Below are 23,445 nucleotides of genomic sequence, written 5' to 3' on the forward strand. Positions count from 1 at the left end.
GGGAGGGGGTTGGGGGGGCGTAGGCAGTATAGGGTCCCTCAAGGGAGGGGGAGGATCCTGGGGGTCCTGGGGGTGCAATAAGCCCGGCACCCCCTCTCTTGCTTCCAGCTACCCCGCCTCATCCTCCAGAACAGCAAGAGGGAGGGAAATAGAAGGGAGGTGAGGGGCGAGCGGGAAGAGCGGCGGCGCGCCAGCGGCTGGAGCGAGAAAAAGTTTTTGCAAAAGGGAAAAAAAAAGTTTGCGCTTCTCGCGGGTGGTCCGGGCTTGCGGCCCGGCGGGCTGGGCCGGCGGGAGGGCTGGGGGCCAGGTTGGGGGGGGTGGGGGTGGCATCGAGGCTGCGCTGCCGTGGCCCTCTCCGCCCCCCCTCCCCACCGCACACCCCCCAGCCCAGACTCCAGCCCTGGACCGCGCATCCCGAGCCCAGCGCCCAGACAGAGGTGAGAAGGAGGGGCAGGCGGGGGACCACCTGGGAGCAGTGGGGGAGGGGGCCTGAGGGGATGCTCAGCTTCCTAGGGACTCATCCCAGACCCAGGACTTAGAGGCAAAATAGGGGTGGGAGAGTCTGGAGTGAGACATTAGAAACTCCAAATTTATCACTTGTATCTTTCTCTAAATCTTCTTTTTCTTCCTTTTTTTCTTCTGTCAGTCTGTGTATCTCTGTCTCAGGGAACCGTGGGTCTTTGTCTCCGCCTCTCCTATATATTAGAAATATCTCACTTTCATGCGGTTGAGCTGAAGAGGCTGGAGGGATGGCTAGTTGGAGGTCTGCGTTGTAGAGAGGGAACTCCAGGTGTGTGTCTGCGCGTGGGGCAGGAAGACGTCAGTGTTCCTGAAAGGAGGGGACTGCAAAGGAGGGAGCTCCAGGTGGGGTGGGGACGGGTGTGTGGGAGGCAACAGAACTACTAGGGGCCAGCCAGGCTTGAATCCTTGACCTGTCTTGTGACAGATGTGCCAGTGGATGCTTGTGTTTTGGGGGAAAGGAGTGTCTTCTGGACTAGGAAGGGGTCTGGGAGTGGGGGCTGTCCAAGGTCTAGTGAAGGCCCTAGAATGACTCCAGGCAATTTTGGACTCCTGAGTCCCAAGGCCTGTGGGCAAGGCGTTCAGGAGGAGCCGGGGAGACCTTGTCTTGACCCTCTGACCTTAGGACCACCGGGGCAGCGGGAGCCAGCGGCAGGGAGACCCCTACCGGGGCTGGGCGGGACCACTGGCCACTGCCAGCCTGTGTATCCCCGTTGGCCCCCCGCCCAAACGGGAGCTGGGGATCGAGGCCCCTCCTCTGGCTCAGACCACCCTGCCTGCCCTTGCTCCCCGCTCTGAATCCTCTTTCAGGCCCCATGACCCCGAAACAATCAGCCCTGGGCAGCTAGCTTTCGGGACAGGATTAGGAAAAGGGGACCCCGTAGAGCCTGGGGACTGAGGGTTTTAGGGTTCTGGAGAGCTGGGGTCTTCTAGGATAGGTCTTTACGTTCCAGTAGAGGGAGAAGGCGGACGGTTTCCCGGGGGAGATGTAAGGGTCGGAATAAGGGTGGTTTTCCCTAGGGGGCGGGGTCCAGAGACCTCTCCCCCTCCACCATTATCTCCCTGGCATCCCCGCCCTTGACGTCACCAGGGGGTTCCCGGGGGTCTGGAGGGGTTAACCCTTGGGAAGCCAGTTGCGATAACCAGGAACCTAAGGTGTCCTGGCCACTCCTCCTCCCCATACACACCTAATTTTATTGACCCAGTCACTTTCTCTCCTTTCTCTCCCCCATACTTTCTGGATTCTTCTCCCTTTCTCACCTCATCAACGGGAACCCCCCACTCTCCAGTAGTGCCCCCCTGGGCGCCACTGCCTGCTTTCCGGATGCGCTGAGAGGAGGAGGGAAGAATGTGTCCCTCCCCTCAGCCCCCACCCCTACGGCTCGCTCGACTGGGCTCCCGGGGCGGGCGGGGGGAGCAGAGCCGTCTGCAGCCAGTGCCTGCGGCGGCGACTTGGGTGGGCCGAGGAGGCACGGGGGCGGGGAAGGCGGGACCGGGAGTAGGGGGGCGGAGCCGACTCCTGGGAGTTGGGGAGCGGGGGTGCGAGGGGGACGCTGGAAAACAGGGAGACACCGAAGATGGTTTGGGGCTCCGGCAGGGGAACCCTAGAGCTCCCTGTCCCATCCCGAACTCTCACACCCCAGAAAAACTTTACCGAAGCTAAAAAAGTTGGCAACACTTTCCTTTTACTAGTCTGAAGGGGAGATGTGGGTGGGCTGTGGCACGCGTGGGCGAGGAGGGATGTCGCCCCATTTCCTTGGAGGCTCTTCGGCGGCTGGGCAGTAAGATGACTGAGTAGGCAAGTTTGGGGGAGTCTCTAGTGTTTGGGGGATCATTTGCGAACTTGCCTCCTTCCCCTGGGTGAGTCATAGAGGGAAGGAGGCGGGAGAAGTGTCCCCCCATCCAGCTGCCAGCCAGCTGTGCCCCCCGCCCCCAACATTAGTGCCAAGGTCGAGTTGGGAGGTCTTGGATGCGGGATCCGCATCTCGGCTGGAAAAGGAGGAGTTAGGAAGGGTACAGCCCAGGCTGCCGGGCTCGGACTGGGTCGCGGGGTCCGGGTTCCGCTCCCCATCTCACCCCGCCCTCACCCTAAATCCCAGCATCCCGGGATCACCCACCGCGCCGGCCGGGCCGGCCCGCTCCCGGTGGTTCTCCACCCCACCCCGCCCCACCCCACCCTCATTCTCGGGAGACCGGAAAACCCGGGATGGAATCAAAACTGGAGTTTGAAGAGAAAAACGAACCGCAGCACCTTCTTCCTCGCTGCTCTTTTATAACGACGACATTGTTTTTTTCATTCTCTCAAGTCTCCCCTCATACTTCCTTTCCTGTTGCCCCAAAACAGAGACCAAAAAGATTAGTTGGACCCGATTTAAACTACCCCAGAATAACACCAGCTTTCACCTTTGTACTCAACAGACTCAGGAGACCCCTCAGGAACCTTACCTCCTCCTCCACACAGTTTTCTGCCTAAAAGAAGAGGGCAGATCGCTTTTGCTGCCTCCTGGCCCCACCTGCCTCTCTGTCGGGACTGTGGCTAGGGCTCCCTCTGCTGGACACTGCAGAGATTGTACACGGGCTGTCCCCCAAGACGGGTATGAGAAGGGGAAACAGGCTCAAGCAGAGCGGCCCAGTGCTTGAAGTCAGATTCATCACACGTATTCTTCCATCCCACCCCTCAAAGCCGGCCCAGGGTTAGAACAAGAAGAATTAGAGGGTCCATGTTACTAAAATAACTTGAAGTTAATATAGGCACAATCCAAAACATGCCCTCTCCACACAGACCACACAGGCAAAGCTCCCACCAGTTCCCAAGAAGATCCCCAGACTACACAGACTATAAGACTCCCTCTGCCTCTCTGGGACATTTCCCCTTACCCCTTGCCTGGCTGAGTGACGCTTTTTTTTTTTTTTTTTTTTTTTTTTTGAGACAGAGTCTCACTCTGTCACCCAGGCTGGAGTGCAGTGGTGCCATCTCAGCTCACTGCAACCTCTGTCTCCCGGTTCAAGCAATTCTCCTGCCTCAGCCTTCCGAGTAGATGGGATTACAGGCACCCACCATCATGTCTGGCTAACTTTTGTATTTTTGTAGAGACGGGGGTTTCACTATGTTGGTCAGGCTGGTCTTGAACTGACCTCAGGTGATTCGCCCACTTCAGTCTCTCAAAATGTTGGGATTACAGGCGTGAGCCACCGTGCCCGGCCCAGTGATGCTCTTTTCAACTCGATTTCCATGGCAGATGTTTTAGAGGGGCTGGGGACACCAGGGATGCTGTGCCCAGGATTCAGTGCCTGAGACTGCTGTCTGACCGTCTCTATTTGCCTCCACCTTCATAACTACCTTCCCTTTCTGCAGTGTCCCCACACCCTCCTCTGAGACGCCATGTTCAACTCGATGACCCCACCACCAGTCAGTAGCTATGGCGAGCCCTGCTGTCTCCGGCCCCTCCCCAGTCAGGGGGCCCCCAGTGTGGGGACAGAAGGTCAGTGTATATACCAATTCCTGGGCCTTGAGGATTTGGCAGATCTCCCACTTGGGCCCATCCCCGCCCCATGCCAGTTTCCTATCTACAAGATTTGAGGCCCCATGTCATATGGACCTGGAATCCTGGGATCAGGTCCTGCCTGGGGTTTTAAGGTGAGGCTTACATGTCCTCCATTCCCATTCCAGCTGTCTCTTTTTTCTAGGACTGTCTGGCCTGCCCTTCTGCCACCAAGCTAACCTCATGTCTGGCCCCCACAGTTATGGGCCAGCCAGAGAGACCAACAGCTGCACCGAGGGTGAGGACTCAGGCAACACCTCTCCCCTTTCTGCCCCTCTCTGACTTGTCCTAAAAGAGAAAATGGGAGGGCAGGGGATCTCACTTGGAGGAGGAGATGTTTGGAGATGTGAGGTGTCAGAGCACCATCAAGAAATCACAGATGGGGCTGGGCGTGGTGGCTCACACCTGTAATCCCAACATTTTAGGGGGAGGCTGTGGCAGGAAGATCGCTTGAGGTCAGGAGTTCAAGACTAGCCAGGCCAACATGGTGAAACCCCATCTCTATTAACAATACAAAAATTAGCCGGGCGTGGTGGTGTGCACCTGTAATCCCAGTTACAGGGGAGGCTGAGGCAGGAGAATCAATTGAATCCGGGATGCGGAGGTTGCAGTGAGGCAAGATGGCACCACTGCCCTCCAGCCTGGGTGACAGAGTGTGACTCTCTCTCTCTGTCTCAAAAAAAAAAAAAAAAAGTCACAGATAGGATCAGTAGAGCAAAGCAGAATCAAGTCTCATTGGTTTTGCCAAGTCAGGACCTATAGGTTAGGTGTGTGGAGAGACATGCCCCTTTACCATATCCATCTCCCGTGTCTCCTGCCCCAGGCCCACTCTTTTCTTCTCCCCGGAGTGCAGTCAAGTTGACCAAGAAGCGGGCACTGTCCATTTCACCTCTGTCGGACGCCAGCCTGGACCTGCAGACGGTTATCCGCACTTCACCCAGCTCCCTCGTAGCTTTCATCAACTCGCGATGCACATCTCCAGGAGGCTCTTATGGCCATCTCTCCATCAGCACCATGAGGTGCAGTCAGCCCCGGGCCAAGAGGCCCCTAAAGCCCCTACCCAAGTCCATTAAAAGTCTCAAGCCCTCAAACCACCTGACCCTATTTGAATCCTTGTCATTTCAAGGGCAACTCTCCTCAGTACTTCCCTGGGACTGCCTCAACCACTTCAAATCCCAAGTCTTCCAGAAATCCTCCAAATAGCCCAATCCCTCCTGAGACTTCCAGATTGTCTTAAGTAACTTCCTTCTCTCCTCCTCAGCCCATCTCTGGGATTCCCAGCCCAGATGAATCACCAAAAAGGGCCCTCGCCTTCCTTTGGAGTCCAGCCTTGTGGTCCCCATGACTCTGCCCGGGGTGGGATGATCCCACACCCTCAGTCCCGGGGACCCCTCCCAACTTGCCAGGTGAGAGTCCCCATATTGCTACCTGATTTCCCTTAGCTCAGGGTGGGTGGGTGGTGGATTTTGTAGGGGAAAGGTGAAGGACAAGGGTTATAAGTTTTCAGTACTAGAAAAGTAAAGAGGTGTGGGTGCTGGGGTTCACTCCTTGCAGTTGAGTCAGACACTTCCAAATGGGATCTTTTGCCCATCCCATTCACCAGTGTAGTCTGAGGAGGAAGTCCCTTCCAAACCCAGGAGGTTCCAGCTGCTTGGGTGGGGGCACTTAGGGCAGGAAGACCTGGCTTGGTTTCCTCTTCCTTCTGCTGAGTTCCACCCTCATCACTGTCACCTCTTCCCCTGGGGAAGCTGAAGTCTGAGCTGGACATGCTGGTTGGCAAGTGCCGGGAGGAGCCCTTGGAAGGTGATATGTCCAGCCCCAACTCCACAGGCATACAGGTAAGGGGATGGGCGGGAGCTTTACCTCTAGGACCTGAGCAAAACTAAAGCTGTCACCCAAGTGACCCTAAGATTGCCTCTCTTGCCCTAGGATTCCCTGTTGGGAATGCTGGATGGGCGAGAGGACCTTGAGAGAGAGGAGAAGCATGAGCCTGAATCTGTGTATGAGACTGACTGCCGCTGGGATGGCTGCAGCCAGGAATTTGACTCCCAAGAGCAGCTGGTGCACGTGAGCCCCAGGGGGTAACAGGAATGGCTAACCGAAAACTTTAGGAGATTCTGAGTGGGACATGGTAGAATCTGGCTGAGGGCAGGAGGTCAGAGGAGACTGAGGTTGAATGCTCAGTTGGGTAGGCAGAAGCTGAGAAGTTGTAACTTTGCCTTAGGGAGCTGGAAGACCTGAGATGTGAGATATGATATTGTTCCTGCCTCTTCCTCCTTGAGTTGGAGTCGTGGAAGAGGAACAGGGAGTGGAGGGAAGGTCTGTTCTGGACCTTGGGGGGCATGGCAGAGCCTCGGAGAGCCTTTGTATCTTCTCCCTCAGCATATCAACAGCGAGCACATCCACGGGGAGCGGAAGGAGTTCGTGTGCCACTGGGGGGGCTGCTCCAGGGAGCTGAGGCCCTTCAAAGCCCAGTACATGCTGGTGGTGCACATGCGCAGACACACTGGCGAGAAGCCACACAAGTGCACGGTGAGGCACCAGGGTCCCAAGTCCAGGGTCTCTTCCTAAATCGGGGCTCTCCTTCAAGGTAGGGCCCAATGCAGACTTTTGCTTTTGTAAGTCCTTTCTTCCATAAACAAATATTAAAAATAATGTTTGTGTGACTGTGTTGGCATAAAGAATATAATGATATATATTAAAACACTCTTGGATGTAAAAGCTCATTTTTTTTCCACTTGATTTTAAAAGAAATTAAACAGGCCAGGCTGGGCGCAGTGGCTCACGCCTGTAATCCCAGCATTTTGGGAGGCCGAGGCGGGCAAATCACAAGGTCAGGAGTTGGAGACAAGCCTGGCCAACATGGCGAAACCCTGTCTCTACTAAAAATACAAAAAATTAGCTGGGCGTAGTGTCGGCCGCCTGTAATCCCAACTACTCGGGAGGCTGAGGCAGGAGAATAGCTTGAACCCAGGAGGCGGAGATTGCAGTGAGCCGAGATCATGCCACTGTACTCCAGCCTAGGCGACAGAGCGAGACTCTGTCTTAAAACAAACAAACAAAAAACAGGCCAGTAGCAGTGGCTCACACCTGTAATCCCAGCACTTTGGGAGGCTGAGCCGGGCAGATCACAAGGTCAGGAGTTCGACACCAGCCTGGCCAATATGGTGAAACACTTTCTCTACTAAAAATATAAAAATTAGCTGGGCGTGGTGGCGTGTGCCTGTAGTCCCAGCTACTCGGGAGGCTGAGGCAGAAGAATCACTTGAACCCGGGAGGCGGAGGTTGCAGTGAGCTGAGATGATGCCACTGTACTCCAGCCTGGGCGACAGAGCAAAACTCCGTCTCAAAAAAAAATTTTTTTTAAAAGACATTAAAACATGTTCGTGGGCCTCTTAAAGTATTGTCGGCCTTCAGTACTGTGCCTATTACTCTGCCTAATGGATAAACCCTGCATCAAGGACAACAGCCTGTTCCCCCAAGATGACCCCATCTTGGGACGGCATAAGATCCCTATGCAGGGAAATCTGCCCTGGCTTGGTCAGAAGATTGCTCTAGCATCTTTATATTCCCACAGGGAGAGTGCCTCCAACTGCTTCCCTTCCCCAAGTTCTTACCTGCCCTTGTCCCCTAGTTTTGGGAATTCTCTCAAAGCCCCAGTGCCTTTCATCTTGAGTTATATTCTCTGATGTGTGTCCTTTTGGAGACTGAGGATTCCTTCCATCTCCATGTCCTCTGTCTGAGAACTATCCTTTGACCCCCGCATGTCCCCCAGTTTGAAGGGTGCCGGAAGTCATACTCACGCCTCGAAAACCTGAAGACGCACCTGCGGTCACACACGGGTGAGAAGCCATACATGTGTGAGCATGAGGGCTGCAGTAAAGCCTTCAGCAATGCCAGTGACCGAGCCAAGCACCAGAATCGGACCCACTCCAATGAGGTGAATGCCCCAACTAAGAGACCTTCCCCTCTTGAGAAGCTACCTACCAGGGAGATTGCCCCATAAGAAATCCCTTAGCCCAGCACCCACTCCACAGAGGTGAGTCCCTCTCCCCACATAATTCGCCCAGAAAAGGCTTTTCTGAAACCCAGAATTTTCACTTAACCACTCCTCCTACCTCTAACCTCTAACCAGCCAAAGGGCTAACCTAAAATATGCCATCTAGAGGAGACCACTGATCCCTCCATCCCCTGGATTTATGGGACCTCACAGCCCTGGGTTCACCTCCTTATCTTTCCCAGGCTGTCAGTTTTCCTAACCCTCCACTTAATCTCTGCATCTTTGACTCCCACCCGAGGCCTCCACCCTCGTTACTTCCTTTGGTGCTGTGTGCTCCTCCCCTGCCCCCCGTGTTGTCATCACTTTTTCCCATTTCTTCTGCATTCTTCCACTTTGATCCATTTGCCTCTGTCTCCACTCTGCACTCAACAGAAGCCGTATGTGTGTAAGCTCCCTGGCTGCACCAAACGCTATACAGATCCCAGCTCGCTGCGAAAACATGTCAAGACAGTGCATGGTCCTGACGCCCATGTGACCAAACGGCACCGTGGGGATGGCCCCCTGCCTCGGGCACCATCCATTTCTACAGTGGAGCCCAAGAGGGAGCGGGAAGGAGGTCCCATCAGGGAGGAGAACAGACTGACTGTGCCAGAGGGTGCCATGGTGAGAGAGCCCAGGCAACCCTCACTTCCATACCCCAGCCCACCCTGTGGACATCTTTCTAGTTACTTCCCAACCCATCCGTCCCCTCCTATAGAAATGACTCTTCTGTGACCAGTCTGCCTGTCTCTTGTCTTAGTGTTGCTCTTTGGGCTTCCCCAAATCTAGAGATTTTAGAATCTTTCTCTCTCTTTCTCTCTCTCTCCTTCCTTCCTTCCTTCCTTTCTCTCTCTCTCTCTTTCTCTCTTTCTTTCTGACAGGGTCTTGCTCTGTCACCCAGGCTGGAGTGTAGTGGCATAATCATAGCTCACTGCAGCCTCGAACTTCTGGGCTCGAGTGAGGCACTACAGGCACACACCATCATGCGTGGCTAATTTTTCTTCTTTTGTAGAGATGGAGCCTCGCTATGTTGACCAGGCTGGTCTCAAACTCCTGGCATCAAGCAATCCTCCCACCTCAGCTTCCCACAGTGCTGGGATGAGCCAATGCATCCAACCCAAACTCTTTCTTAAATAGCGCTTAGTATATGTTCCAAGCCTTTTACATGTATAGTTTCATGTACTCCTCACAGCAACTTCATGAGAAAGGGACTCACTCGTCCCATTTTCAGATGAAGAAACTCAGGCATAGAGAAATAGCCCAAGGTCATAGAACTAAGAGCAAGAATTTGAGTCCAGCCAGTCCGTGCTCCAGCCTAAGTTCTTCTCATCAAACGTCTCACATTCAGTTTGCTCCCCTATCTCTTACCTGCTTAGCCCTTTCTACACTTACAAACTTCCTTGGAACCCCAGCAGTCACTGGGACACAGGCTTCAGCCACTCATCAAGTTGAAGGAGCTGTGGGGAAGGGTGTTGCCCTCAGACCTCATCTTCTCCACAGAAGCCACAGCCAAGTCCTGGGGCCCAGTCATCCTGCAGCAGCGACCACTCCCCGGCAGGCAGTGCAGCCAATACAGACAGCGGTGTAGAAATGGCTGGCAATGCGGGGGGCAGCACTGAAGACCTCTCCAGCTTGGACGAGGGGCCTTGCATTGCTGGCACTGGTCTATCCACTCTTCGCCGCCTTGAGAACCTCAGGCTGGACCAGCTGCATCAACTACGGCCAATAGGGACCCGGGGTCTCAAACTGCCCAGCTTGTCCCACACTGGTGAGACCTGGGTGTGGGAGGTGTGGCTAAGGTGAGATCTGGACCTGCCCTGAGGTTGAGAGGAGGAAGTCACCCTTGAGGGCTGCCACATGGCACTTTTGTATAATTAGAAAAAGATCTCCTTCCTCAATACACTTTCCGTTTATCAGAAAATAGTTGTGATGTACAAATACACAAAGGCTAGCCAGACATGGTGGCGGGCACCTGTAATCCCAGCTACTCAGGAAGCTGAGGCAGGAGAATCACTTGAACCTGGGAGAAGGAGGTTGCAGTGAGCAGAGATTGCACCATTGCACTCCAGCTTGGGCAACAAGAGCAAAACTCCGTCTCAAACAAAACAAAACAAACAAGTATGCAAAGGCTATGATGCGAATGCTGTTCCCTAGGATTGTGCAGCATACAACCTGCACAACTGTTCATAGCAACCCTGAATCTTTGGTAACCCAGAAACAGAATAGACATGGAAGAAGTAGGAGACAGAACTGACTGGTTAGGGATAATGAGCTTATCCCTGGGAATCTAGGACAAGGCTGTTGCATGGAGGAGGCAGGGTGAGATTTAGAGACTCCTTGACCATCCTACCTTTTCTCCCCATCACTTGCAGGTACCCCTGTGTCCCGCCGCGTGGGCCCCCCAGTTTCTCTTGACCGCCGCAGCAGCAGCTCCAGCAGCATCAGCTCTGCCTATACTGTCAGCCGCCGCTCCTCCCTGGCCTCTCCTTTTCCCCCTGGCTCCCCACCAGAGAATGGAGCATCCTCCCTGCCTGGCCTTATGCCTGCTCAGCACTACCTGCTCCGGGCAAGATACGCTTCAGTCAGAGGGGGTGGTACTCCGCCCACTGCAGCATCCAGCCTGGATCGGATAGGAGGTCTTCCCATGCCTCCTTGGAGAAGCCGAGCCGAGTATCCAGGATACAACCCCAATGCAGGGGTCACCCGGAGGGCCAGTGACCCAGCCCGGGCTGCTGACCATCCTGCTCCAGCTAGAGTCCAGAGGTTCAAGAGCCTGGGCTGTGTCCATACAACACCCACTGTGGCAGGGGGAGGACAGAACTTCGATCCTTACCTCCCAACCTCTGTCTACTCACCACAGTCCCCCAGCATCACTGAGAATGCTGCCATGGATACTAGAGGGCTACAGGAAGAGCCAGAAGTTGGGACCTCCATAATGGGCAGTGGTCTGAACCCCTATATGGACTTCCCACCTGCTGATACTCTGGGATTTGGGGGACCTGAAGGGGCAGCAGCTGAGCCTTATGGAGCGAGGGGTCCAGGCTCTTTGCCTCTTGGGCCTGATCCACCCACCAACTATGGCCCCAACCCCTGTCCCCAGCAGGCCTCATATCATGACCCCACCCAAGAAACATGGGGTGAGTTCCCTTCCCACTCTGGGCTGTACCCAGGCCCCAAGGCTCTAGGTGGAGCCTACAGCCAGTGTCCTCGACTTGAACATTATGGACAAGTGCAAGTCAAGCCAGAACAGGGGTGCCCAGTAGGGTCTGACTCCACAGGACTGGCACCCTGTCTCAATGCCCACACCAGTGAGGGGCCCCCACATCCACAGCCTCTCTTTTCCCATTACCCCCAGCCCCCTCCTCCCCAGTATCTCCAGTCAGGCCCCTATACCCAGCCACCCCCTGATTATCTTCCTTCAGAACCCAGGCCTTGCCTGGACTTTGATTCCCCCGCCCATTCCACAGGGCAGCTCAAGGCTCAGCTTGTGTGTAATTATGTTCAGTCTCAACAGGAGCTGCTGTGGGAGGGTGGGGGCAGGGAAGATGCCTCAGCCCAGGAACCTTCCTACCAGAGTCCCAAGTTTCTGGGGGGTTCCCAGGTTAGCCCAAGCCCTGCTAAAGCTCCAGTGACCACATACGGACCTGGCTTTGGACCCAACTTGCCCAATCACAAGTCAGGCTCCTATCCCACCCCTTCACCATGCCATGAAAATTTTGTAGTGGGGGCAAACAGGGCTTCCCATAGGGCAGCAGCACCACCTCGACTTCTGCCCCCATTGCCCACTTGCTATGGGCCCCTCAAAGTGGGAGGCACAAACCCCAGCTGTGGCCATCCTGAGGTGGGCAGGTTAGGAGGGGGTCCTGCCTTGTACCCTCCTCCCGAAGGACAGGTATGTAACCCTCTGGACTCTCTTGATCTTGACAACACTCAGCTGGACTTTGTGGCTATTCTGGATGAGGCCCAGGGGCTGAGTCCTCCTCCTTCCCATGATCAGGGGGGCAGCTCTGGACATACCCCACCTCCCTCTGGGCCCCCCAACATGGCTGTGGGCAATATGAGTGTCTTACTGAGATCCTTGCCTGGGGAAACACAATTCCTCAACTCTAGTGCCTAAAGAGTAGGGAATCTCATCCGTCCCAGATTGCATTTCCTAAGGGGTCTCTATCCTTCCAGAAAAATTGGGGCAGCTGCAGTCCCCTGCACAAGATGCCCCAGGGATGGGAGGTATGGGCTGGGGGCTGTGTATAGTCTGTATATGTTTTGAGGAGAAATTTGATAATGACACTGTTTCCTGATAATAAAGGAACTGCATCAGAAAAAAAAAAAAAAACATGCCACTTTATGTGTTATTATGTTGGGGAGGAATGATAACAGGGAATAAGAAGAGAAGCAGGGGTTAATCCACTCACTTTCCTCTTTAGAGAAGCTCTCTCACCCATCCCAACCCCTCAAGTCACACTCATGAAGATGGAGATAGTCATTTGGGAGATTTAAAGGGATGTCCTCAAAACAGAACACCAGCCTCTCACCACCAGAGATGACTGGAAATAGGTTTTCTCTTCCTTCCCTGGGTCAGGGGAAGAGGCTGGTGAAGTTGGTGAGCATCAGCTGGACCAGCTGCCCCGGGTAGAGAGCATGGGCTGCTGGGTCAGATGTCTCCTGCTCTGGCCGAAACAGGGTTGGTCCAAACACAATTCCCAGGTTGTGGGGAGTCATGCGATTCTTATCTGAGTGTGCTATCACCCTGTAGGCAAAGGCAAAGGAAGGGGATATATGGCAGCAGCTTGCCACTTCATAGCAATCTAACCCTTCAAAGGTCTGAGCAGGGAGGAGGCCACTCTGGGATTCCTCCACGTGGTGACAAAAAAAACAAAGAGACACAAGGGGAATGAAGATGGACCAGTGGAGAAACCTTCAGGATACAATCTGAAGATGCAACTGCCTCTTCTGGCTTTAGGGACTACTGTAAGAGTTCTATCTGCTCACGGTTTGGGAGTCTTTAATTCAAATGGCCATGCCCTCTCAGAAGTCACTGCCCAGGCCCAGTTCAACCAAGGAAGCCATCAGCAAGGTCCCAATGGGAGACAAAGAGGCAGAGGGAAGGGAGAGGCAAGATTTCCCTTATTTCTTTCACAGCATCTTGGTTCCATTTCCCCACTTGATGCTGACCTTTAAGTTTTGACCTAAAGGCTTTGATGGGCATGGTGGCTCACACCTGTAATCCCAGCACTTTGGGACGCTGAGGTGGGTAAATCACCTGCGGTCAGGAGTTTGAGACCAGCCTGGCCAACATGGTGAAACCCCGTCTCTACTAAAAATACAAAAATTAGCTGGGCGTGGTGGCAGGCGCCTGTAATCCCAGCTACTAGGGAGGCTGAGGCAGGAGAATCATTTGAACCCGGGAGACAGAGGTTGCAGTGAGCTAAAATTGCACCACTGCACTCCAGCCTGGGTGACAGAGCAAGACTCTGTCTCAAAAATAAAAAAAAATAATAATAATTAAAAAAAGGCTTTGACCCTGGTAATATGCTCCTGCACAGAGGTTGCCTGTTTCCTCACCTGCCCATTAAACTTGGGTGCTTCCCTACCTTCACTCCACCTGCACGGAGTCCCTGTGGCATTCCCCACTCCACCTTTCCCCAGCATGAACAAAGAGGTTCAGTCTTCCTGACCTGCATAAATGCTCCAGGAGGTACCGTAGAGTGTCACGGTTGGGCTTTGGCATTGAGCCTATTAATTCTTGTATCTGAGAGAGGCACTGCTCTGATTCGGAGAGTGCTAGAAAGAGAGAGTAATGGGAAAGGCATTTGAGTGAGGTTAGGGAAGGTGCTAGGACAGGGTGAATAAATTCACTGCTCTTTCCTACAGGCATGGAAGACATCACAAATCTAGTACAGCTTTCTTTTTCACGTAGCCCAACTATTACCTCATAATTCTTTTCAGTTCAGCCCTCTAAACATTCACAAAAAAGCACCTGGAGCAGGCACCTGAGTTGAATGTTATTTTCCATCTCTAAAGTCAGAATGGGAAAGAAGAGTATAAGGGAACCTCTATTCTATTATTTACCACCCGTGTCCCCCATATCAAGGGTTCTTTCCAAAGCTCCAATCCTTACCAAGGGCAGCGCGGAAATGGGGCAGCAGCAGTGGTGGCACCAGAGGCTGGGGCAGCTCCCGGAGAAAAAGCTTCAGGGCTCCGGTGACCACATGAATGTCATCCCACTCAGTACTGTCCAAATCTAACCGACCTTCTGGAGGGAGAAGGAGGTATAGGGGCTTCAGAGCTCATGAAGGGCCAGAAAGATCTAGAGACTGAGAGATTAGAAGTTCTGGAGAAATCCAGTCAAAGCAGACTATAGGAATGCCTAGAGGGTCTGCAGTGGGGCAAGGTAGCTAAGGTGGGGATGAGGACAACCCTCCCAGGAGTGGTACATGGAGGTATCCATGGGAAACAAAGAGGATATGTGGAAGTTTTAGGGATCTGAGGGGTCTTCCATGTAAGTACCTTGTCCTGGCTGTTCTGGGAACACATACCTCCCATCGGAGGTGACTGCACGCTCTGCAACATGAATGAGAAGAGATCAGGAGCTAAGACATGCACTTCCAGCCTGATGGTCTCTGTGCTCTGCCAGCTTCCTCATGTAGAATCTCCCATGGTTCTCAGGCAACACATTCTTAGTACAACCACTGGCCCACAAACCTTCTCACCTCTGTCCACCAGAAATCGAAGTTTCTGGACCACTGCCAAGTTCCCGCTCACCCGATAAATGCCATCCACATCCAGACCTGGGAGATGAGGGAGGAGTAGATGAGGACTGCTGCTTAAAAGTGTGTGTGGTGAGGAATATAAGGGTGGAGAGAAAAAGGGCAGTAGGAAGACTAAGTAGAATGGGGGAGGCAGAAAATTCTACGCCTTAGCCTGTTGGAAGAGAATTCTGGGGTCTCTGAGAAAATGACCTCTTTTATCCACAGCAGCAATGCAGAGCCGCACAAAGCTGGGCACCGTGTCTCCTTCCCGCTGGCAGAGTGATTCCAATTGGCAGCCGAACACCTGGTCTGGGGAGGCAAAGTGAGGCGGGAGCCAGTGCCAGCGTCACTCACCGGAGCTCTTTTCAGCATAGGTCTTTATCCTTAAGTGAGGCTGGTCCTTCTGGCTGCCTGGGCAAGGAAATACACTCCGCCCCCCTTCCCCTGCTTCAAACAATCTGACAAAGGGGTACACGTCTTCCCGGCTTCTCCTCTAAACAATCTGGGGTAGTGGGAAAGCAGCAGTCACAGAAGGCTGTGGTCTAGTTCTGGGAAGCTCTACTCTGAGCCTCGCTGGAGTTTTCTTATCCAGGAACCTGGCCCAGCCCCCTCACCTCGGAGCAGACCCCGCTCCTGCAGGCTTTGTAAGGGCGGTCTCTTTGCGATGAGCCGCTTTAGTTTGTTGCGCACGCGGTTCTGCTCGGTGCCTTCGGGCCCCCGAACTACAGGAGACAGGTGCAGCGGGGCGTGAGCGCCCAGGAGCCTCGCTGCGCTCCCGGACCCTCCCTCCCCGGCCCGCGCCTCACTGGAGCTCCGGCGGCTGCTGAGGCGCAGCAGCGGTTTGGACACCGGCTCCGACTCCTCTTCTTCGTCCTCCCCGGCGCTCAGCTCCGCCAGCTCCGCGGGTCCAGAGCCCGACAGACGCAGCTCCAGGGGGTTCTCCCGATCCTAGACCCGGGGCGGGCCGTGTCGAAGGTGAGAGAGGAGAGAAATCTGCACCCCTAGCTGGACTCTGACCCACTGCCAGGGTCCCACGTCCCAGCCCCGCCCCAGGCCGGGCTCTCCACAGAGCCCACCCTGCCCCCACCGCCCCTGATTCCTACAGTTCCTACCCCACTCCCTTGGTCCCGGCCGGCCCGAGCCTCCCTCCCAGCCTGCACTCCTCTAACCAGCCGCTCGATGACAGTCCGCAGCGCGCGGTGCCAGGCTCGCAGCTCTGTCTCGTGGTCGGACTGCAGCAGGAACTCGTGGCCAGGGACCGTGCGGATCTGAGGGCCAGGCGGGGAAACGTTCGGGTCAACGGGGAAGAGTATAAAAAGCAGGGAGACCTAGTGGGAGGCCTGCGCGGGAGATTGGGGGCGCCCTCTGGTCGGGTGGGGCCTTGGAGACGCGCGGAAGGGCGCTCACGTGCAGGACGTTGCGGCGGCTGGACAGGTGGCGGCCGTGCGCCAGGGCCGCCCCGCGCAGGTCCACGCTGCTTTCGGGCCGGCTACCCGCTGGCCCCTGACAATGAGGGAGGAAACTGAGGCCACGATGCTGTTTCCTTCAATGTTTCCCTCTCCCCGGTGGACTGTGAGGAGGTGGGAGGCTTCCTCACTTTCTTTACCTTCCTCTGCACCGCCCTCCGCGCTGCCGCGCCCCACATTGGCGTAAGGCGGAGGCAGCGCCCTCACCCCTCCTGCTCCCCTAGCTCACACTCACCCAACCAGAGGAGGGCGCTGTCGGCGGTGGCTCTCGGTAGAACACTAGGCTGTTACCCGTTAACACCACCCAAGACGGGCCCCAGTTCTTCCTGCGGGGGCAGAGAGGGGAGGTAGTGGTAGTGAAAAGGTCATTCTAGAATTACACGGGGAGGGTGCTCTTCCAACACCCTGCTCTACCCTACGGAGTTGACAGCCCAGGCCCTAGCTGTATTCCGGGTTCTCACCTGAGCTTGCGCCCCCCTTGGGCAATCTTGGTCATGTTGAGCAGACCCGACTTTTCCACCTCCTGGGAAATGGAGGGAATGGTATCTGTAAGTCACCCTGCGCCCTCCACAGTGGCCACGGCGTTCCCTAGGGGGTCTCCCAGGAGTGAAGTCCCTTAAAGTTGCTGAGGGAGGGCTGGGTAAGAGGATAATTCAGAAAGAGGAAGATGTTTTTGAGGAGCAGGAATTGGGGGGGTGTGGGGCAGGGAGGATCTTGGCATTCACAAAGAAATGGGAGATTCACATGGGGGTCTTCCAGGAGCTGCGGCAGAGGTCGAGGGGGCTGCAAGGCTGGAGGATCAAGCTTCGAGGTGCGTTGGCTGAGGCTGAGTGAACCCTAGGGGAGAGGATTGGAGAAGCAGGTGGGGAAACCCTTGACTCAGGGATCCCTGGCTGAAGGGGGAAGAGGGGTGGGATGTGGGTGAGAGGCAGGGGGTGTGATGGGGAATGGAGAATGTTTTACACAAAACAGAAAGTCATAACAAGCTGGCTTTTTCTGCATGTGATTGGGAGATGGGAGGGATCTCACCTGTGGGTCAAGCGGTTCTGGGGTCCCTGTGTCAGATCCGAAGCCTTTTGCCTGACGTTGCAGGACATCATTGTTCCTCTTCAGGGTCTGTGTCCCCTCCATGGAGCCAGGGTTCTGGGTTAGGGGAGGAGGAAATAAAGCTACATCCAGATGCCACCTCCACACCCTTCTTATACTTGGCTGATTCTTCTGATCTTCTGAGAGCCCCAGAGAGAAAACACACTACCTTGAGGTTCAGTAGGGGAAGGAAGAGCTTGGGGGACAGTGGAGAAGCAGGAGGTAAGGTCTCACCATCTCGCCGCGACTGCGGCGCGGGGGCTTCCAGGACTTGCAGCCAGTCAGTGAATTGATGTAGAAGCAGCGTCCGGAGTTGGGGTCCAGGTACTGCTCCCAGGCATCCAGCCTCTGCAGCGGGGGGCATGCAGGGCCTGGGGGTGGGGACCGGGGACAGCGGCGAAGGTCCACCAGGTTACAGTACACAGGGGGCTCTGACATGAGGGGCTGGGGGCCTGCCTGCCAGAAAAGGGGGAAGAAGGAGGTGGTCATTCTGCCTGTTGCCCTTCCCATGCTTCTCTTGGCCTTCCCACCTCCTACTCCCTCCCCATCGTCTTCTCACCGCCAGCTCCAGGCTGAGGTGACCCAGGTACTGGGGGAGAAACCCCAGGCCCCAGCTGCTTTTTAAAAATTCTCTCTCTCACAGTTTTCTTTGCTCTTCTCCTCACTTCCTGTTGCCAACTTCCCGCCTCCCCCACCCCACCCCCACCTCAGGGCCACAGGAAAGGGGAACAGGCTTTTTGTGTGTGTGTGCAAGAGGGGGGCATGCTGAAGGGGGTGCTCCACCCTCATATCCTGCAAGGTAAAAGAGGACAGAGAAGGGTCTACAGAAGGCAGGAGGAGCCCCTTTCCACCCACTGTTAAGAAAGAGAGGGAAGGGCTGAGCAAGTCACATCTTTAGAGGAGACCTGCTGTGGCTTAACAGGCAAGCAGAACACAAAAAAATCCTGCCCTGGGCTAGGAGTCTGGAGGAAGGAAGAACACAGGGCTGGCCTTTCAGTGCCTCCACTGCTCCCTGTTCCCTGTCCGCTCCGGGCCTTTGGTACCTGCTGTCCCTTCTCACCTCCTACCCAGTTTGCCTCTCGGCTGCCTCTTTCTCCTCCTGGTTCAGAGTCAACTGAATGCCGTCACCTCACAGATGCCTCCCTGCAACACCCCAGCCACTCTCCACCACATTAACTCGCCTTTGTAGATTTATCGTAGTACCAAGGGTTATCTTATTTATTCGTTTTTGTGTTTGTCATCCCCAGGGGAGTCCCTCGAAGGCAGGGGTGCTGTCTGTCTTGTGCCTAGAACAGGGCCCAGCTCAGAAGAGCTGTGACTCACTGTGCTGGCACTGGCTTCTGACGGCAAGTCTTCCCGGGAGAGGCATCTTCCACTTGGTCCTTCCTGGAAAGGCTTCAGAAGGCAGGGCCTCAGACTGTCAATGCTGACGCTCCTACACATTTTGGGGGGAAGTGGAGGAGGCTGCTCCAAACTAGCCTGAGCCCTGCTTGGGAGGGCCTGAGACAACTCCTCCAGGGAACCATGAAACAACTTCGGCCCTTGAAACAGAAAAGGGGAGGGTGGGTGGCAGATGATCAGAGGTGTTGTTGTAACTGGGTCCCCCATCTTGGGAGCTCACAGGGAAGACAAGGAGGGCAGAGGCAGGATGTAGAAAATGGCATGAGACCTAGAAGCCTTGGGACTAGGAGGACAGGTGGTGGGATGAGGATGCCATGGCGGGGGTGAGAGGTAGGCTGATCAAAGAAAAACAAGAGAAAATGGTTAGTAGAAGCTTGAGGGAGGGGGGGTCCTCCCAATAATTCCCAGAAGCCAGGGAGGTAGGAAGGTGAGGGGAGGTAGGAAGGTGAAGGAGGAGGGCTTAGCACTTACTCACCAGGAGTCCAGAGCAATTGGCTGGGGATGGCGGTAGTTGGACTCTGGGAAGGCATGGATTCCTCTGTCATATAGGCCGCTGGGACAAAGATGGGTCGAGAGGTGGAGGGAGCTTCTAGGCGTCTTGCCAACCACCAGTCAGAGTTGGTCTTTCGAAGCAGTAGAAACCTGTCCCCTTCAGCCAGAGACACTTGCCGGCCATCTGCCCCAGTATAAGTAAAGGCATAGAGGGCACAGAGCTGGGATCCACGAGAAGGGCTTCGGGGGCCCAGTCCTAGGCTCCCCCAGGAACTTGGCCACCACCGGCTGGACAGCATTGTAGCCAGCACTGTCACCTGTGGGAAAAAGGGACACTGGAGACCCAGAAGGGAACAGGCCTGGCTGTCTCCAGGTAGAGAGACATGGTTCTAGGAGCAGTGTTGCAGGGAGGTGGGGACAGGAGCCCTTGAGTGGGGGGAGAGGGTAGAGCAGACAGCCTGGTGAGGATCGGTGACAGGTTTTGGGGGCTGAGAACTCTTGGTGGTGTCTGGTGAGGAAGTATGTAAGTAACGTGAGAGAGGATGTGGTCAGCAGGGCTGCATGGCCGGCAAGGCAGGAAATTAGAGATGACCCAGGTCAGTAGTCTTCCTCCAAGTACCTTGTGGGGCCCATCAGAAGATTCAGGGGCAGGAGTTGGTCCTGGGTGGTGGTGGGAGTCTGGAGCTGGACACAGGAAGGAGATAAGAAGAAAGAATCAGGTTTGAGACAGGAACAGGGAGACACAAGGTTAATGACAAAGACAAAAATGTGTGTTATTCTTTATTAAATTTACACAAGCATCAATGTTTCCGTTACCAATCACCTCAGACCATAGCTGCGTGCTTCCTGTGCAGACTCAGAGAGACATGGTGACAGAAAAACAGAAAGCCAAATAAATAGCAAGACCAAATTAGAAAGAATGACAAAGTGGGAGAAACACAGAGGGATTCAGAGTTAAAATATCACCACCCTCCCAATCCAGGACACAATTTTAGGAGCTGAGAAGCCTTGATACTGTCCTGTATACACAAGCCTCTTGAGGCGGGAGCTACTTTAGTGGTGTGGGTTCAGTCGTGCTTTTTTTTTTTGAGACAAAGTCTCGTTCTTGTCCCCCAGGTTGGAGTGTGATAGCGTGATCTCGGCTCACTGCAACCTCTGCCCCCCAGGTTCAGGTGATTCTCCTGTCTCAGCTCCCTGAGTAGCTGGGATTACAGGCGCCTGTCACTATGCCTGGCTAGTTTTTGTACTTTTAGTAGAGACGGGGTTTCACCATGTTGGCCAGGCTGGTCTAGAACTCCTGACCTCAGGTGATCCACCAGCCTCGGCCTCCCAAAGTGCTGGGATTACAGGCGTGAGCCACCGCGCCCGGCCTCATTTATGCTTTTAACAAGGATTGATTGAGCGCCTCCTGCGTGCAAGGAGCAGTGTCAGGCACTGGATATGAGAGACGGGAATGAGCCCTTTTGGAGCTTAAGGAGAGACAGACCTTAACTAATGACACAATAAACTTAATAATTACAATTGAATCAGAGACAATGGACAAGTAATACAAGATGCTATGACAGGTAGATAGGGGGCTGATGTCAGCTTCTTCCTGGTGGAAGGTGGGAACTGACCTTCCCTGGATTCCCAGCACTTTAAAACCCACACTTCTGCTTCTGCCTTACCTGACCACTCCTCTTTTCCCCTTCTCTCAGCTTCTCCATTGCACAATGTGAGGCTTTCTGTCTGGGTTTGGAGAGGTGGATTAAGGAGCGAATGCCCCTCTCCACTGGTGATATCAGAGAGCCAGCTCTCTTTCCCTGAGGGCTGGGTGGCTAGTACTGGGCTTCTGCCTCAGTGATCTTCCTTCTTAGTTTACCTTACTTCAACACATGGAGAACCCTACCCCTCAACTCTTCCTTCCCACTTCCAAAATAGTGACTAATTTCACCCATTTAGTCACTTATTCATTCATTTGGTGTTCGGTGCTCAAATCCACCCTTTTTTGCCTTCTCTGAAACTCTCTCCCCTACACTTTAGCTTGTTTTTGTTGGCTTCGTTGCATTCACTTTTAAACATATCCAAGTCTCTCCCGTCTTTAGACAAACCTCCCCTTACTGGGCTTTCCAGGTGCCACCATATATATGTCTCTCTCTTTCTTCTTCTTCTTTTTTTTTTTTTTTTTGAGACGGAGTCTCGCACTGTCGCCTGGGCTGGAGAGCAGTGGCACAATCTCAGCTCACTGCAACTTCTGCTTCCCAGGTTTAAGGGATTCTCCTCAGCCTCCCAAGTAGTTGGGATTACAGCCGCCAACACGCCCAGCTAATTTTTTTGTATTTTTACTAGAGACGGGGTTTCACTGTGTTGGCCAGGCTGGGCTCGAACTCCTGACCTCGTGATCCGCCCACCTCAGCCTCCCAAAGTGCTGGGATAACAGGCGTGAGCCACTGCGCCCCCTCCTCTGTCTTTCTTTTTACAGTCAAACTTCTTGAGTTGCCTACACTGTATGGGGACCTCCATTTCCTGTCCCCTCACTCCACCACCTTTTCAAAGTCATTCCTCACTAGAGTCACCCTGACCTTGCATGAACACGCTGCAGTCCTTTTTTTGCTTGACATCTCAGCAGCAGGCAACACAATTGACCTTTCTCTTCTACAAATGCTCTGCTGGTATCCCTCTTACCTTTCTAGCAGTTCCTTGTCTGTGGCATGAGGAATGACCTTCCTCTGCCTGTTCCTTAAACCACAGAAGCCTGTCTGAGATCCTGTGCCCCGTGCTTTCTGCGCGTCCTCCCTGGGTGGTCTTATTCTCTCCCCAGCTCAAATGATTTCCATATGCTGCTAAGGACCATATCTCCAGTCCAGATCTTTCTCTGGGGCTTCCATCTATCCACTGTCCACCAAAAAATCCACTTGAGTATTTCTCAGGTACCACGAACTCAGTATGAACCAAACTGAACTTGTCAGCTTTCCCCACAAACCTGTTTCTCTCCCAATACCACTACTTAGTTTAATATGAAATCAATAAATATTGACCTGGTACAGTAGCTCACACCTATAATCCCAGCATTTTGGGAGGTCAAGGCAGAATATAACTTGAGCCTAGGAGCTTGAGGTGCAACATAATAAGATCCTGTCTCTACAAAAAATTTTTAAAAATTAGCCGGGCGTGGCAGTGTGTGCCTTGTAGTCCCAGCTGCTTGGGAGGCTGAGGTGGGAGTATCTCTTGAACCTGGGAAGTTGAGGCTGCAGTGATGCGTGATAGTGCCACTGCACTCCAGCCTAGGCAACAGAGTGAGACTCTGTCTCAAAATAAATACGTTAAATAATTTAATAAATATTTATTGAATGTTCACTACCATAAATGCCAGGCAGGAACTATGTGCTAGGCATTGTCAATTAAGATGGTAAATATGGGACCAGGTGCAGTGGCTCACACCCAGCTCAATCTCAGCACTTTGGGAGGCTGAGGAGGGCAGATCACCTGAGGTCAGGAGTTCAAGACCAACCTGGCCAACGTGGTGAAACCCCACCTCTAAGAAAAACACAAAAATCAGCCGGGTGTGGTGGCAGGTGCCTGTACTCCCTGCTACTCGGGAGGCTGGGGTAGGATAATTGCTTGAACCCAGGAGACGGAGGTTTCAGTGAGCTGAGATCGTGCCACTGCACTCCAGCCTGGGTGACAGAGCGAGACTCTGTCTTAAAACAAAACAAAAAAATATGATCCCTGCCCACTCATAACAATGAAACTACGATGTAATAATGATCACTATGATAGAGGAAATACTATCATCTGCTGTAGCACATAGAAAGTATGCCCTATTTCCCATGCCAGAAACCTAGCAGCCGACCTGAATTTATCTTATTTCCTCACCACCCGCATTGATTCAATTGATGACTGAACACTTCAATTTATATTTTCCCAATCTACCTACCTTTTATCCCCACAACTACCACTCCTTTACCCTGGACGATATAACTTCCTAACTAGTCTCATTGCATATAGTTCTGCTCCCCTCCCATCCATTCCTGACACAGCAGCCAGAGTGACCTTTCTAAAACACATATGCCCTGCTACTCTTCTGACTTAAACTTTCCACATTTTATAATGTCATTTACAGATTCCCTCTCTATCCTTTTCACAGTCTCCACCACAAACTCCACACTGCA

At 53.9% G+C, this 23,445-nt stretch overlaps 2 protein-coding genes and 1 long non-coding RNA gene across 15 annotated transcripts in view; 1 reads left to right on the top strand and 2 right to left on the bottom strand.

Annotated features, from left to right (window-relative positions):
* On the top strand, nt 1–12,433 carry GLI1 (GLI family zinc finger 1). 2 transcript variants are annotated; one of them, XM_015152108.3, is made up of 12 exons: nt 1–437; nt 3,875–4,001; nt 4,207–4,299; nt 4,885–5,080; nt 5,323–5,467; nt 5,810–5,899; nt 5,991–6,128; nt 6,444–6,593; nt 7,837–8,001; nt 8,494–8,724; nt 9,601–9,868; nt 10,473–12,433. In XM_015152108.3, exons 2-12 carry the CDS (start codon nt 3,902–3,904, stop codon nt 12,215–12,217), a joined length of 3,321 nt encoding a protein of 1,106 aa, XP_015007594.3. In that variant the 5' UTR covers nt 1–437; nt 3,875–3,901; the 3' UTR covers nt 12,218–12,433. The 2 variants fall into 2 exon arrangements, with proteins under 2 accessions (XP_015007594.3, XP_077810704.1); XM_077954578.1 differs by lacking the exons at nt 3,875–4,001; nt 4,207–4,299 and having other exon boundaries at nt 6–437.
* Nucleotides 2,190–3,064, bottom strand: LOC107000897 (uncharacterized). Its single transcript, XR_001448054.3, has 2 exons — nt 2,965–3,064; nt 2,190–2,846 (listed from the first exon to the last, which is right to left on the bottom strand). It is a non-coding gene; the product is annotated as an uncharacterized LOC107000897 (long non-coding RNA).
* Nucleotides 12,422–23,445, bottom strand: part of ARHGAP9 (Rho GTPase activating protein 9) — a 16,988-nt gene continuing 5,964 nt past the window's right edge. For 2 of the 12 annotated variants that reach the window (XM_077954631.1, XM_001100524.5), the window contains exons 2-19: nt 19,914–19,978; nt 19,278–19,611; nt 18,725–18,942; nt 17,636–17,857; nt 17,345–17,458; nt 17,060–17,152; nt 16,777–16,838; nt 16,551–16,641; nt 16,257–16,352; nt 16,019–16,117; nt 15,656–15,797; nt 15,464–15,571; nt 15,060–15,158; nt 14,811–14,888; nt 14,608–14,661; nt 14,219–14,353; nt 13,776–13,881; nt 12,422–12,847 (exon numbers count right to left, since the gene is read on the bottom strand). In XM_077954631.1, coding sequence (XP_077810757.1) covers nt 12,676–12,847; nt 13,776–13,881; nt 14,219–14,353; nt 14,608–14,661; nt 14,811–14,888; nt 15,060–15,158; nt 15,464–15,571; nt 15,656–15,797; nt 16,019–16,117; nt 16,257–16,352; nt 16,551–16,641; nt 16,777–16,838; nt 17,060–17,152; nt 17,345–17,458; nt 17,636–17,857; nt 18,725–18,942; nt 19,278–19,611; nt 19,914–19,978 — 2,288 coding nt within the window. In that variant the 3' untranslated portion in view covers nt 12,422–12,675. Of the gene's footprint in view, nt 12,848–13,775; nt 13,882–14,218; nt 14,354–14,607; nt 14,662–14,810; nt 14,889–15,059; nt 15,159–15,463; nt 15,572–15,655; nt 15,798–16,018; nt 16,118–16,256; nt 16,353–16,550; nt 16,642–16,776; nt 16,839–17,059; nt 17,153–17,344; nt 17,459–17,635; nt 17,858–17,960; nt 18,112–18,582; nt 18,943–19,277; nt 19,791–19,913; nt 20,052–23,445 lie in introns of those variants that run through there. The other 10 variants (XR_013401177.1, XM_077954636.1, XM_077954633.1 and 7 more) reach the window with 10 other exon arrangements.

The sequence above is a fragment of the Macaca mulatta genome, chromosome 11, assembly GCF_049350105.2.
Source record: "Macaca mulatta isolate MMU2019108-1 chromosome 11, T2T-MMU8v2.0, whole genome shotgun sequence".
NCBI lineage: Eukaryota > Metazoa > Chordata > Mammalia > Primates > Cercopithecidae > Macaca > Macaca mulatta.

Coding starts and splice junctions, on each gene's coding strand:
- GLI1 (XM_015152108.3), top strand. CDS start 3,902: ATGTTCAACTCGATGACCCCACCACCAGTCAGTAGCTATGGCGAGCCC. Junction 5,081..5,322: donor CTCTCCATCAGCACCATGAG/GTGCAGTCAGCC, acceptor TCTCCTCCTCAG/CCCATCTCTGGGATTCCCAG. Junction 5,468..5,809: donor GACCCCTCCCAACTTGCCAG/GTGAGAGTCCCC, acceptor CCCCTGGGGAAG/CTGAAGTCTGAGCTGGACAT.